At 39.6% G+C, this 15,022-nt stretch overlaps 1 protein-coding gene across 9 annotated transcripts in view; it reads left to right on the top strand.

Annotated features, from left to right (window-relative positions):
- CDH18 (cadherin 18) overlaps positions 1 to 15,022 on the top strand; it is an 831,624-nt gene that overhangs the window by 770,182 nt on the left and 46,420 nt on the right. For all 9 annotated transcript variants that reach the window (XM_048839639.2, XM_075125429.1, XM_048839637.2 and 6 more), the window contains one exon: positions 3,776 to 3,912. In XM_048839639.2, the coding sequence (XP_048695596.2) occupies positions 3,776 to 3,912 (137 nt within the window). The remainder of the gene's footprint in view (positions 1 to 3,775; positions 3,913 to 15,022) is intronic.

The following is a 15,022-nucleotide window of genomic DNA, read 5'->3' on the forward strand; positions in this document are numbered from 1 at the left end:
TGGTCCAAGGCCCACAGAGGTACTGGGAGGCAGAGGAAGGCAACAGGTCCAAACCCTCTTGCCTGTGATGAGTGGCCTTTACACTGCAGTCTGCTCCAGGGAGTGGGGGCTTGGTGATGATTGGCAGTAGCCCAGACTGAGGCAAGGTGGGGATAGTGGGTTGGGGGTTCCCCAGGAAGGGGACTCTGAGGCAGTGTGGGGGTACTGCCAGGGGGCAAAACCCCAGAGAAAGGGACACCAGGGTCTGTGAGGGACAGGGGGGCCAGAGCTGTGCAGATCACCGGCCTGCAGATGGTGCTCCAGGCTGGAAAAGAGCTAATTCCCAAAGACTAGCAGGAGGCACCGCCAGGTGAGTCCGGATCTTTTACAGTATCCTTCTCAAAGTTCGGTGCCCCTGCTGTGAGGGAAAGGTGCCATAGCGTCTGATGGAGAAGGTTCCAGGCTGCTGTCTTCCTTGTTGGTGCTTTCTGCAATGCAAACTGATCTGCCCCTGCTGCCTCTGATATGCCAATGAATGGCCACTTGACTGTGATTGCCAATTGTCTCTGATTACACTTGGAGGGGGGCATCGACCTTTCCTTTGTTAGGAAAAAAAACATGTTTACCCATTCCCCAGACTTCTCTGGTTCAAACACATTTTAGTCCCATATTTCCTTCCCATTTGTTCAGCCCTTGGGGAATTTATCATACACCACGCAAAAATATTAATGATTATTGTGATACTGGTTTTCTAACGATACCTTACACCAGTGTTTCCCAAACTTGGGATGCCGCTTGTTCAGGGAAAGCCCCTGGTGAGGCAGGCTGGTTTGTTTACCTGCCGCGTCCGCAGGTTTGGCTGATTGTGGCTCCCACTGGCCGCAGTTCACTGTGCCTGGCCAATGGGGGTTGTGGGAAGCAGCGGCCAGTGTGTCCCTCAGCCCACACCGCTTCCCGCAGTGCCCATTGTCTGCGGCTTCCCAAGTTTGGGAAACACTGCGTAACAAAATACCTACTAGACATAGATTATAACATAAGTTAATTGGGATACACTGAACTGGTCAGACTAGCTGAAACGCACTACCAGATACTGGCGCTCTGGCACTGGGATGGTCTTCGGGTCATACCTACAATGGTTCACCATACACAGGAGACAAGATACTTATAAAATACAAGTGAAGAGTTTATCATCTAAGAGTCTGATCCAGCAAACAGTGCTGCATGCATCATTTCTTCTGCACATAGTCCATTTCTTCTGCACATCATTTCTTCTGCACATGAAATCAGGGGGACTCCATGCTACACTAACTACTTGTAAGATGCTTCTAGATAGGATACACAAGAAACAATTGGGACACATGGAGGTTGGAGAACTCAATGAAAATATTAGTATTGGAAATCTTTAAGCAAGAAGTGGTTTTAAGGAGGACTCTGGACTCTTAGAAGACAGGAAAGCACTCTCTCAATATAAGATATTAGGGAAGATGAAAGAACAGTCCAGTAGTCCATTTATTTATGCCAAAGAAAATTTCTCTTACCTTTGCCATGAAAATATGTAGCCACCCAATAGATGGGTTTTTTTAAAGATACATCCCTAACTGTATGTAAATAAAACTAGAGAAAAAGTAAATACAACTGTGGGTTGATTCAAAACTTTTCTCTCTCTCTAATATCATAGTAAGTGAACTGAAACAGTGAGTGAAATAAATTATTTTCATAAGTGACAAAAATAAAAATGAAATTATTCATTCAACACTGAGTGCTTTAATCTCCCATAGAATATACATATTGTGACGGGGCAAGGCCAGATGGCTATAGGAAAGTAGTGAGAAACAGGTATGTTAGCCCTAGGCTAAACAAATCCCTGTTACCATGGTAACCAAATGGCAGTTGTTCCAGGTTAAGCAAGACACCTGGGGCCAATTAAGATTCTTCCAGAAAGCAGTGGAGACTGCTAGGGTTGATTGGGACACCTGAAGCCAATCAGGGGCTGGCTGAAACTAGTTAAAAGCCTCCCACTTAGTCAGGTGGAGGGCGTGTGACAGGAGCTGTAGGAGGAAGTCATGCTGCTGGAGAAATGGAGTAGAACAAACCTTATCAGGCACAAGAAAGGAGGCCTGAGGTAAGGGTGATGTAGATATTGAGGAAGTGGGGGCTGCTGTGGAGAAGTGGCCAAGAGCTACCAAGAGCTGCTACTATCAGGGTTCCTGGGCTGGAGCCTGGAGTAGAGCGTGGGCCCGGGCTCCCCCTCCCCTCCCCAACTAATCACCGAGACTGGGAGACAACAGAGACTGTGCGAGGGAAGGTAGCTTCTCCTCACCTCCCTTGCTGGCTTATGATGAAAATGGCTCAGTAGGCTGTGACTCTTGCCTCTAGAGAAAGAAGGGCTATGTGGAGGGTCAGAGTGAGCCTCTGAGGCTAGCGTAATCCACCAGGAAGTGCGGTGCCCACTGAGACAAGGTCAGAGCTTTGTCGCCATATGTAACTGATGTGGACAAAGCTGTTCCTCTTTTAAAAACTAAAGCCACCATTTGTTATGCAGCTGTGAAAATCAAGTATAATATAGATATAGTTTGTCTAGTGATTTGATAGTTATCCATAAGCATCCATGTGTTCCTATCATTGTAATCCTTATCTCATTTACTCCCATCTCTAGCTGTACTTATTGTACTATATCTAATCCTAGAGTACAGTGTTCATGTTCAAACAAAAATAAGTGTAGTACATACTACTGTGAATAGTCAATAATGGGTCTCCTCTCAGTCATAAGCAATGTGTCCAGTAGCCAGTGTCTGCAGGAGCCAGACTCTTAAATTAGAAACTCCTTGGAATAGGGACTATGTATTTTATTATCCTGCAATGTACAATACATGTTTGTAGGGATATATAAATCATAATGAAAATATTTTTCATTTTGGATGTGGTATGTCAAAACTACTGTTTTGACCTACATAACTTCTGTATGTTCAAACTATCACAGTTACAGCACGACTGTCATAAACTATCTGAAGAACCATTTACAGTACATAAGAGATATTCAGTATCTTCTTCCTTTGTTTTTTGTCAGAGATTATGAACAAGCCTGAAGTTAGAAAGAAAGCTTGACTGAAGTCTGTAAATGATACATTTATTAAAAGTAATCGTGAATGAATTATACATTGAAAAATATTGCTTGCCAATCTCTTTCTTTGTGTTCCCTCACTCTGTTTTGTTGTTGTTGTTTTTCTTTCCTTACTTCAAGGCTCTCACTTTCACTGCTAGGAAACATGCCAACAAGCCAAGGCAGTTAAGCTTGGTTAGTTCTGCTTCTAGTCCAGTGTCACTTGCAGTTTCATGAATCAGCTATTTTTGATCCCAGCAACCCTTAATGTTGTAAAATATCTTACGTCATCAGTTTCAAAATTCATTATCAGTGAGACATGCTACACTATTGGTACAGGAAATAAACAAACAAGAGAGATTGCAGTCACAGCAAATAATTAATAATAGAATTTAACTTTTTTTCCCCTGCTATGTAAAAATCAACTCCTGGCAAAATGTGTCTTGTAAATTCCTGTGGAAATTTTGTTTTGAATAAATAAATCAAGTTGCATGATGAAATAAGAAATAAATGTAATTTTATTTTGGATCCTTTGATAATATAGAACTTCTCCTAACCTTTTAAAAAAATCTGCGCCATTTTTAAAGACTTACAAATTAACCCATATTATATTCCTTTGTAGCCTTCTTCAGCTCTGCAATTATATATGCCACAAGGAGTAGATCTGTGCATTTATGCTTTTTTATTCCTTCATAGATATTTCATTGACCATAATACAGAAGAAGATAGGTATTTCATCATTGATGCTAACACTGGAAACATTAAGACTGCCAAGATCTTTGACAGAGAGGAAACACCTTGGTACAACATCACAGTTGCTGCTTCTGAGATAGGTAAATAATACATTTAGTAGACGTGTAACAGAAAAGCTTCCATATCTTATGAATGCAAGACTAATAATTCTTTTTAAGGAATATTATACCGATTGTCTATAGGTTCTCTTCAAAGGCAGGCCTTTTCCCACCAATTTGGAGGTAAAGGAGAATTTGAGGTATACATGTTATTTCTCTAATTCCAGAAAAAATACAAATACATATATTTATTCATCTATATATATTTACAACCTTTTCCTCTGTTAAGCACATTGGTACCAATTTGTCTCGGGCACAACTCCATTATAGGTAATGTTCTCATATCAGGGAGGAATTTAGCCTTTTTGTGTGGGTTGAATATCAGCTTTCATATTTCTTGACAAATAACTAAACAGTATCATTTTTTAAGAATATTGCCTAATTTGAGAAACTCAACCATTCCCTTTTATAACTAGAATTAACCTTATGACCCTATAGATTGAATCTCTGTACCCTCCCCCCGCCCCCTGTTGTTTTCATCTAAGAAATTAAATCCCCAAATTTTCCTTAAAGTATTATTAATCTGTTTTCGACTTTGGAAAATGGGACACAGGTTAGGAAATGTTGAAACTTTTACTCATTGTGACTAAGACACAGAAAGCTGAAGCAAATTGTCAGGGGGTCACTGTAGTTTAGTGGATAAGATTTGGATCTGGATTCTGTTCCTATTCCTACAGCAAACATTCTATGTGAAATGCTCATAACTGCCTAATCCAGACCAAATTCCTCTGAAGAAACAAGGCTACTTGCAACCTTAAAATAAGAGTATTTTCTTGATACGTCGCATCTGTAAAGCCAGTTTTGTCAGTAGCCCTATTTAACTGAAGAAGTTGTAAAAATGTTATTGGTACAGGGAAAAAAAATGTTTTACTTTTTAAAATTCTCCTCCAATTAAGAAAATAGCTAAAAGTGACTGAACTCATTTTCGTCACAGATCCTCCATCCTGGTAAAGTATAAATGCTGGCATCAAAACAAAGGGAGATAGGAATACTAAGCATGTGTCCACACAAACTGTGCCAACTGAACCCAAAAATGTAATCTTTCAGTGGCTATGATTTTGCTTGGGAACATGAACTATTTTCAGATGCACTTTTTCTTTTCTTCTTGCTATATCCCATCATTGTCACAAGATGATGCAACACAATGTGGACCAATGACAATAGCCACCAACACTGGTGAGCATCCCCTCTGTTTTCATCTGTTTCAGCTACAGATTAAAATTGAATCTGTTTTGCAGTTTCATTTATGGAAGATGCTACTAGGATATGCTATAGTATTAGTACTATATATATAATTGTATGAGGACAACAAATTGATTTTATTATTATGCCTATAGTAAATAGTAAAATCTTGAGTTTTATGTGGTTAGTCATAAAAAACACAACCACTGAGACCTCGGTGTGCTTTACAGTTTCTTTGCAAATTGTCTTATTACAATGCAACATGCATTAAACTATAATTTAGGCCTAATCATAAACAGGTGCATAGTAAAAGTGAGCTTTAATTAAGATTTAAAAGCCTCATTGGGACATCCATATGAAGCTGCAAGTGAAAAGGAATAGTAGCTATCCAGGCTTTCCAAATGTAACTCTTTTGCAGAAATAAATCTCAATAGCACTAAAGTTAAATGAAGCTTTTCTATACATTATTTATGTCACATTATCAAGAGGGTGGTGTTGTGCACAGGGTAGTAATAAAGATTATATTTATAACTAAAGAAAATGAGATGTATGGTGATGAAATGCTATTTTAAAAGACAATCTCCTTAGAATTCTGCATCCACAGTGCTCTGTGTTGTGGGGGGAAATTCAGAAAAGCTTGAAGCACTGTTGTACACTGTTGTGGGGGAAAATGGGCATTGCTTTCCCTCCATGTACTTCTCATTCTTAAAACTGGAGTGTTGAAAAGATTTGAAGCTTTTGGTTAAAAGGGGGGATTGGCAGACAGACTAGGTTTTGATTAACCTTTCTTGGGTCTTCTTCTTCCGTAACTAGTCTCTAAGATTAAAATATTGTCTCTGAGCCCTCTAGGAGGTGCTTACATGCACTTTCTGGGTGGAATTTTGAGAGGAACTCAGTTCCAGATCTGCTAAGGTGTTTAGGCATCTAACTCCCATTGAAATCAAGGGATCTGGGTCTCAGAATTGGCCTAACTACTCCCATTGAAGTTTTACCTCAGTGGGAGCAGAGTGAATATAATGATGAGTCCTTTTGAAAATTCCATCCCCAATGAGCACAAAGCATGAGTCCTTGCAAGGGGAATGGGTTTCTTTAACACATTAACTGGGAAGATGGATGAGAAATGAGATATAAGAAGGCCACAGTCAGGGTAAGTGGGATGTGCCAGGAAAATAACATAGTTGAAGTAGCTGTTTTGGCTGTTTCAGCATTGGTTGGTGCAAAACAGTCTGCAATAACTCCTGCTATGAACTCCCCAGATGTCAAGGGAATAAGAAAGTTGATAATCTGGTACTACATCTTAAGTGAAGGAACTGCAGAGTGATGAACCTCACCTCAGTTCTGGGGAAACTGACTGAGAAAGTATATTAAAGACAGAGTAACGTAATACTTGGATAAGTGTAAATTAATAGCATTAAAACAGCATGGCTTCAGTGAGAGTAAATCATGTCTCACTAACTGTTAGAATTCTTTGAAAAAAGTAAGTGGAATAGTGATGGAGGAGAGCCAGTTGACATGATTTGTTTGGCTTTTCTAAAGGTTTGAGACAAGGTCTCTGACAAGAGACTATTAAGGGAAATAAATAACTACAGAATGAGTGGCCAATGTGCTGTCGTAGATTAAAAGCTGATTTAGTGAGAGGGAACAGAGCCTCTGTGAAAAGTTGTTCCTCTGAAAGGAAAATATGTTGGGATCAGTGTTGATCAGAATACTTTGTAATGATGTAATGAATGAAATGGGCAGAAAAGTGGTGAAATCAGATTACAGTATGTCCCATCCCAGTTGGTAAAAACTAAGGAGGATTTAGACGGACTCCTGAAGAATCTAAGCATATTGGAAATTGGGCAGTGAAATTTAAACTTGGATAAACGTGAGGAGTCATACTGGAGGGAAAAAAATCAAAAAAATCACTCATATATATGAATGAGGCGTTTTGATTTTATATATAAAAGCAGATGTTTCAGACATGTGTATATATATATTCACACACAGATACATTCTGTATCAATAAACACTGATACAAACCATATATCAGTATAATATTATATACACCTCTACCCCAATATAACGTGATCCGATATAACACAAATTTGGATATAACGCGGTAAAGCAAAAATGGTTTTCTGTCTCATCTACAACATTGGTTCTCAAACTGGGGGTTGCGAACCCTCAGGGGTCACGACCTAGTTATGTGGGGGTCGCGAGCCCCGAGCCTAACGCGCGGCTGCAAGTTGCGAGCCCCGACCCCTGCTCCGGGCTGCGAGCCCTGACCCCTGTGTGGAGCTGTGGGGCTACAAACCCTGACCCCAGTGCGCGGCTGTGAGTCTCGACCCCGACAGGGACACATGGCTGCAAGCCCCGACCCTGGCGCGCAGCTGCGAGCCCCGACCCTGGGCTTGATGCGAAGGACGACATCAGTTGCGCCCTTTCTAAAACAACACCAAGAATAAAACTTATTGTGTCAAATACTGTGTTAATAACGGAAATGCTCGAGGCCAAAGCAAGTTCAATATAACACGATTTCACCTATAACATGGTAAGATTTTTTGGCTCCCGAGGACTGCGTTATATCAGGGTAGATGTGTATACACACACACTGATACATTTTGAAGAAGAAAGATCTACTGCAGGAATCACTGATAGATGCTTCATTTAAGATTATTGCTCAATATGCATCAATGTTGAAAACAACAAATAGGAGTCTGGCCTACTTTAAGAGAAAGATGAGGGCCAGAGAGGGGCAGAAGTACTAAAGCACTCATTTCTAATAGGCTTGTTCCAGCTCTGAAGTCAATTCCAATTAAAGTTAACTTATAGTTTGAACAATCAAAGCAACACACGCTACAAATGAGAAAGATTAAAAAATATCCCTTGGAGCCTGTTGTTCCAGTAACATGGGGTGAGAGCTGTGGGGGGAAATAAGCATAACATGGAGGCATTAGAGGATTAGAATGAGAATGGCATGCTGCATCAGAGGTCCCAGACAAGAAAAATTGCAAGTGTTGTTAAGAATGTTGCTGAAGAATGTTGTTACTGCTGCCAGGTTGTTATAGCTGCTCAGTGCTTCTTTTCTTGGAGCTCCACTGTTATTAGCACTAGCAGAAAATGCAGCCTACTAATTCAGCCGGCCTCAATGTCAGTCATAAAGAAAGACCACGGACATGGGTTTATTGCCCTGAAGGCACAGTCTAGTGCTCTGGCTCCTTGGTTATAGGTTACACTAACACATGAGTGCCCAGTGACAAGGAGTGGCTCAGTCAGCAGTGGGACTCTCTGCTGTCCCCTAGGCCACACAAAGTATTAAGGAGAGGTACCCCAACATTTACAGACTGAGTCAAACAACTTACATGCCACCTTACATGTTTCACAACATCTGCTTGTTACCTCCCCTTATACTTTGCTCCAGATGACTTAGGCAAAACATCCCCATTCATCACTTCTGTCAAACCCTTTTATCTGGGTTAGGTCAGGACGTACCTGTGTTAATCTTCTGAGATGTGTTCACGTACATACCCAGTATCTGTTGTTTCTTAGGACTGCCTGTGTTTTAGCAACAAACTAGCAATAACCCCTTGCAAAGTTCATGTATTGGACCATGAACTTGTAAGTATCTGTTTTAATACTTGGCCTGGCTTTGGTTTATGGCCTGACTTTACTGACTATGGTTCAGGCCTCAGGTCTTTTACTGGCCCAGTGCTCCAGATGCTCTCGCTCTCTCTCCTCCAACAAGAAGGATTTTGTCAGGAAATCTGTTTCAGCAGTAAGTCTAGCAACTGAACTAAACATTTCTGAGACCTGCCACATGGTAAACACAGCTCACAATCAGTCTGTGGAATTCATTACCACAAGAAGTCATTGAAGGGGAAAAGATTTGACATTAAAATGGATAATAATATCATCCAGAGTGATAATAGTAAATGTTAACAAAAATCATGAATTTTGGAAAGATAGTAACCATCATGCTTTAGGGCATAAACTGTCCTCTAGGTATTGAAGATTTGAAAGAAAGTTTTGTCAAACATACTATACTATAAGTGCATTCGACAGAATTTCTCACTCCTTTCTCCGAAGGAGATGGTATTGGCCACTGTTGGATATAGAATCCTGGTTTAGATAGATCACTGGCCTCATATAGAATAGTAGTACCTGTATTCCTATGTAGCTATCAAGTGAACTCACTGAATTTATAACCAGAATGGATTAGAGAGGGGAAGGAGAATTTGCAACCATTAGGATAAACTCCAAGAACAAGCCTGAATTCCAGTGTGCACAAAGACTTATTCAATTATGGTTCCTAGATCTTTTTCCAAATAGGATTCTAACCTGCAGAGCAGAGGATGCAAAGAATAGGAGCAAATTAAATAACTTGAAAATAGCAAAGCTATCCGCTGGGGTAATGTCAGATCCACATAGACTTTCTTAAGCTCTGGATGTCTGAAGTTCTAGGAAAAGAGAGTAAAATATGACCATGTGAAATGATACTGCACAAATGGAACTTTGATCCCACAGTGAGATAGGAAATAAGAGTCTATGAAATATTATTATGCAGCTACATACTTTTAAAAGTCCTCAAGGCTCTAAGATAAAATGAGATACTGGAAAACAAAGATATTTGATGATGTTTGTTTGTTCTTCCCCCCACCACCACCATTCCTCATGCCAGCTTCAAAGGGAAAGGGAAAAATATATACATACAAAGCAGCAACTCTGTGATATATTAATAAAATGTGCAATGGTTTATGCTGCAGTATTGAAATGATCCCAGGTAAATACAGTCACTACAAAAACCCAACAAAGCAGCACTTTTTTGAGACACTTTGAGACAGGGCAATAAATTCTAATCAAAAGAAAGAAGATGAGGATAACCAAAACATACAAAACAACATGCAATAATTGTTAACTATGCTACAGAGATCAATATGAACTTTAATTATACACAAACATTTTCCAAAGATGAAATATAGTGGAAATAGAAATTAAGAAATACAAGGAAATAACAATGACAACTAAGAAACACAGAATGAGAGCAAATTTAAGATATGAGATTGTTTAAACCAGGTTCAAGAGTTATCAGATGAATGTTATAAACAGACCATGTAGCCTAAGAGAAGATAACATGTGACACCTGCCAAAAATCGGGCCATTATTTTTCTTTCACGTGCCACACATATTTTCAGTTGAAGTCAGTGGGCTCCAAACAAAGGAAAGAATTTGGCCAATTGTTCTCAGGTTTTGCAGTAGTTTGGGGAGAGAGATGGAGAAGGAGACATGACTATTTTGCTTTTAAGAAAAAGAAATGTGTTGTGAGATTAAAATCCATGTTGTTACTGATTCTGCAAAATGAGACAGAAGGATGCAGCTGGAGGAATTGAAAGGTTTAATGAAAATGGTCAAAAGCATGGTAGAGGTCCAGAGGATATAAAATAGATGTGTAACAGTGACCAAAATGTGTGTACATTTACATACACTTAAAAATGAAATGATAGATGCACACAAGCACTCTTGTTTAACTTTGAAGAAAGATAAAGGAATTTATATATGTACAGCCTGGTGGGAATAAGAATATGGGGTGATATGATTCTGGTGTATAAAAGGGGAAAAGGTTTTTTTTCTTCTTGTGAATTAGCACTGATAGGACCCGAATTGTTGTTGGTGTAATTACCTTCAAAAACAAGTGAGATTCTTTCAAACTCACATCCCTAATTTTAAAGATCAAAGACACTGCCCATCAAAGAAACATGTGAATGTTTTTGAGGCTATTAATCTAGATTATAATTAAGCAACCACCATAGATGTGCAAGACAGCAAAATCTGAATATGACCACATATAGTCACGTCTCATATATTCTTTCACTGTTTAGAGTTCAGTATCCACAGAGTATTAATTTTTTCTTTCTAAAGATTTATTTTATTTTCTAAGAGGATATAACTAATTATTGTTGTTCTTGTTCACATGTGTTAGAAAAGTAACATAAATGCTTCCCCCTATTCTGTGAAATACTAAAATAGTTATTTGGCTTAACTTAGTAGAATTCACCTTCCCTCTGTTTTCGGAAAATTAAGTAAAAAACAGGCACTTTTCTTAGTTGTTGGTACAGTGTTTGAGAGGAATAATTAATTGTTATGATGATTCCCATTCCTGAGCCATCCTTATGAGGTGCCAAATTCAGGAAGTGTTCCAGATTGAGGTGTCAGTAGAGGAGGGTTTGGAACAAACTGATAAATTAAACAATAATAAGTCACCAGTACCAGATGGTATTCATCCAAGAGTGCTGAAGGAACTCACATATGAAATTGCAGAATTACTAACTGTGGTATATAACCTATTTCTTAAATCAGTCTCTGCACAAGATGACTGGAGGATAGCTAATGTAATATCAATTTACAAAAAAAAAAAAAAAAAAGGCTTCAGATCCTGGCAATTACAGGCCAGCAAGCCTAACTTCAGTACCAGGTAAATTGGTAGAAACTATAGCAAAGAACAGAATTATCAGATGGATAGATTAACACGATATGTTGGGGAAGAGTCAGCATGGCTTTTGTAAAAGGAAATCATACCTCATCAATTGATTAGAATTCTTTGAGGGTGTCAACAATCATATTCACAAGGGTGATCTAGTGGATATACTGTCCTTGGACTTTCAGAAAGCCTTTGACAGGCCAAAATAAAGTATGCAGTCATGTGATAAGAGGAGAGGTCTTCTCATGGATCCGTAACTGATTGAAACAGAGGAAATAAAAGGTAGGAATAAACTGTCAAGTTTTCACAGTACAGAGGGGTAAATAATGGGGTCTCCCAAGGATCTGTATTGGGACCAGTGCTGTTCAACATATTCATAAATGATCTGAAAAGGGGGGTAAAAAGTGAGGTGTCAAAGATCGGCAATGATACAAAATTACTCAAGATAGTTAAGTTCAAAGCAGACTGTGAAGAATTACAAAGGGATCTCACAAAACTTTACGGGGCAACAAAATGGCAGATGAAATTAAATGTTGATAAATGGAAAGTAATGCACACTGGAAAACAATATAAACTTATATGTACAAAATAATGGGGTCTAAATTAGCTGTTACCACTCAAGAAAAAGATCTTGGAGTCATCGTGGATAGTTCTCTGAAAACATCTGCTCAATGTGTAGCGACAGTCAAAGAAGTTAACAGAATGTTGGGAATCACTAAGAAAGGAATAGATAATAAGACAGAAAATATAATATTGGCACTATGTAAGTCCAAGCCCACACCTTGAATACTGAGTGCAGTTCAGGTCACCCCATCCAAAAATATATGTTGGAATTAGAAAAGGTACAGAGAAGGGCAACAAAAATTATCAGGGTTATTGAACATTAAGAAGACTGGGTCTGTTCAGCTTGTAAAAGGGAAGCCTGAGAGGGGATGTGATGGACGTCTATAAAATCATGTATTGTGTAGAGAAAGGCAATAGGGAAGTGTTATTTACCCCTTTACATAACATAAGAACCAGGAGTCACCCAGTGAAATTAATAGGCAGCAAGCAGGTTTAAAACAAATGAAAGGAAAAATTTCTTCACACAACACATAGTCAGCTTGTGGAGCTTATTGTGGGGATATTGTGAAGACCAAAGCTATAAATGGGTTCAAAAAGGAATTAGATAAGTTCATGGAGGATAGGTGCATCAATGGCTATTAGCCAAGATGGTCAAGGACACAAACCCATGCTCTGGATGTCCGTAATCATCTGACTGCCAGAAGTTGAGACTAGACAACAGGGAATGAATGGCTCAATAAATAACTCTGTTTTGTTTCTTCCCTCTGAAGCATCTGGCATTGTCCACTGTTGGAAGACAGAATATGGGGCTATATGGAACATGGGTCTGCAACCTAGAATGACCATTCTTATGTTCTTATGGACTAACTTGAGTATTCGTTATTTGTCATAAGCTTCATGACATTTTTTGGCTCATAGTGGTGTGGGTTGGTGTACAAAATGCTTCAAGGTTTTCTGAATTTCTACATTCTGCTAGAATATTAATTCAGACCAAAATTTTAAAAGTCTTTATTCACTCTTTTCTCATAGAAAACTATCACTGAATTCAGCAGTCCAAATCCTGGTCCTAGTTATACCGGATATCAAAGATGTCATGCAATAACTGAATCCAGAGTGTTATTAAGGGTATCCTGTGCATTTAAGAATGTTTCTTTGTCTAAGCCTTTAAGATGTTTCATTAGAGAGCAGTTGCACAAAGGAAGGGTAAAGGCCCTGATTCAACTTTCCACATTATGTGGTGTCCATGAGCAGCTTTCGATTATGGGTTTCCCAGGTGAAAAATGCAAGGGGCACAAAGTTTGTTAAGTAGTTGAACTGGAGTGATGACCCCCTGAAAAGTAACAGAGGTGCAAGATTGTTGCTCTGGAGACAGGGTAGCAGTGTCTGATATGAAGGTTCTGCAAGAAGGAAGTTGCCTGTTTTGCTGTTTGTTACCACTCCTGTTCAAGCAAACACGGCTTGTATACATTTTGTGAAAGAACAAACTACACTAAAATGTGTGCTTCAGCCTCACCAATTCCTGCTCCAAACAGGAAATTTACCTGCAAGCCTCTGGATTCTGCAAACACTCAGCAAAGGGGCAGGGTAAAGCAGTGGGGCCTGTCTATAGCAACATCATTTTACCAGACCAGATTTTGCTCTTGCTGAGCCAACTTGCTCCCTGGGGTAATTCTGTCTGATGTTCTCTCACGGAATCCAGGGAAGCAATTTTCAGCAGGGTTAGTAGGTTATATATATATATATATATATATATATATATATATATATATATATATATATATATATATATATAAACTGTTATTTCAAGCCTTTTAAAACAAATGAAAAAAACTTCACAGACTCTTCCCTCAAAGTCTGTGCAGGCTGAATAGTCCCTTCCCCAAGTTTGCCCCTCACACCAGTTAGTTTATTAACCCATTTTTTCCTGGTTCTTACCTCAGAGCCTTAGTAATACAGTTTCTCTAGCAGCAGTCCATTGGGCTTAAAGCCACTGGCCCCTCAGCTTTCTGGAGGGTATTGCTGACCTCTCCCTCCATTTCTTACTGCCTTCTTCTATGAGGATCAGCTAATTAAGTTCGAGCTATTTTCCCCAGCTGCAGTGGGTGTGGCTAATCAGCCAGGCAGCCAGTTGCTGGCCTCTGATCCCATAGGAATGGAATCTCTTATACCTTTACAGGGAACACTATGTTTCTGTCTATGCTCTATGTTGTGCTCTCACTCACTTTTTTTCTTTCCTTCCCCTATCAATGTATTTCTCTCACCTTTAGAGGAGCAATGCTGTTCTTTGAATGGGAGTCATCATCTTTCTTCATCACCCCGAGCTCCCTCTGGTCGTGTCTCACCTGACATCTTCCATTTCTTTCTCCCCAAAATTGATGGGATTACCCCCAAATCCATTTTTGCTGCTTTATTTACTCATCCACGAGTACATTGTCACTTTCTTCCCAGTCCATTCCTCCTACAATAATTCCTTGTCCTCCTCTGTCCCTCAGTCTGTCTGCCTCCTTGTGTTAGTTTTTTGCCTCTTTCAGTTCATATCCCACTCAGTCCATATGCACGAACCTGCTGGAGTTGGGATCAGGCTCCTCTTAGCCACAGATCAGCTCAGGCTCAGCTACTGGCAGAATCCACCTCCCATACTTCCCACTAGTGAAATGCATGCTCTTGGACTGTCCCAACTCTGCACCAAGAGGGGGGATCAGGTAAACAGAAGGCAGCTTATAACTGTATTTTCCCAACTAAAAAGGAATGTGCTGTCCTTTCATTTGTACTCTCCTAGGAAACTTCATGGTGTGCCTATTAGGGAGGGCCAACTTTGAGTTTCCCCTATACCTTAAAATCTTCTTTTACCAGGGTCTGGTTTTCCCACCACCTTACTTTGAATTGTCT

Source organism: Caretta caretta, chromosome 2, assembly GCF_965140235.1.
Source record: "Caretta caretta isolate rCarCar2 chromosome 2, rCarCar1.hap1, whole genome shotgun sequence".
Lineage (NCBI taxonomy): Eukaryota > Metazoa > Chordata > Testudines > Cheloniidae > Caretta > Caretta caretta.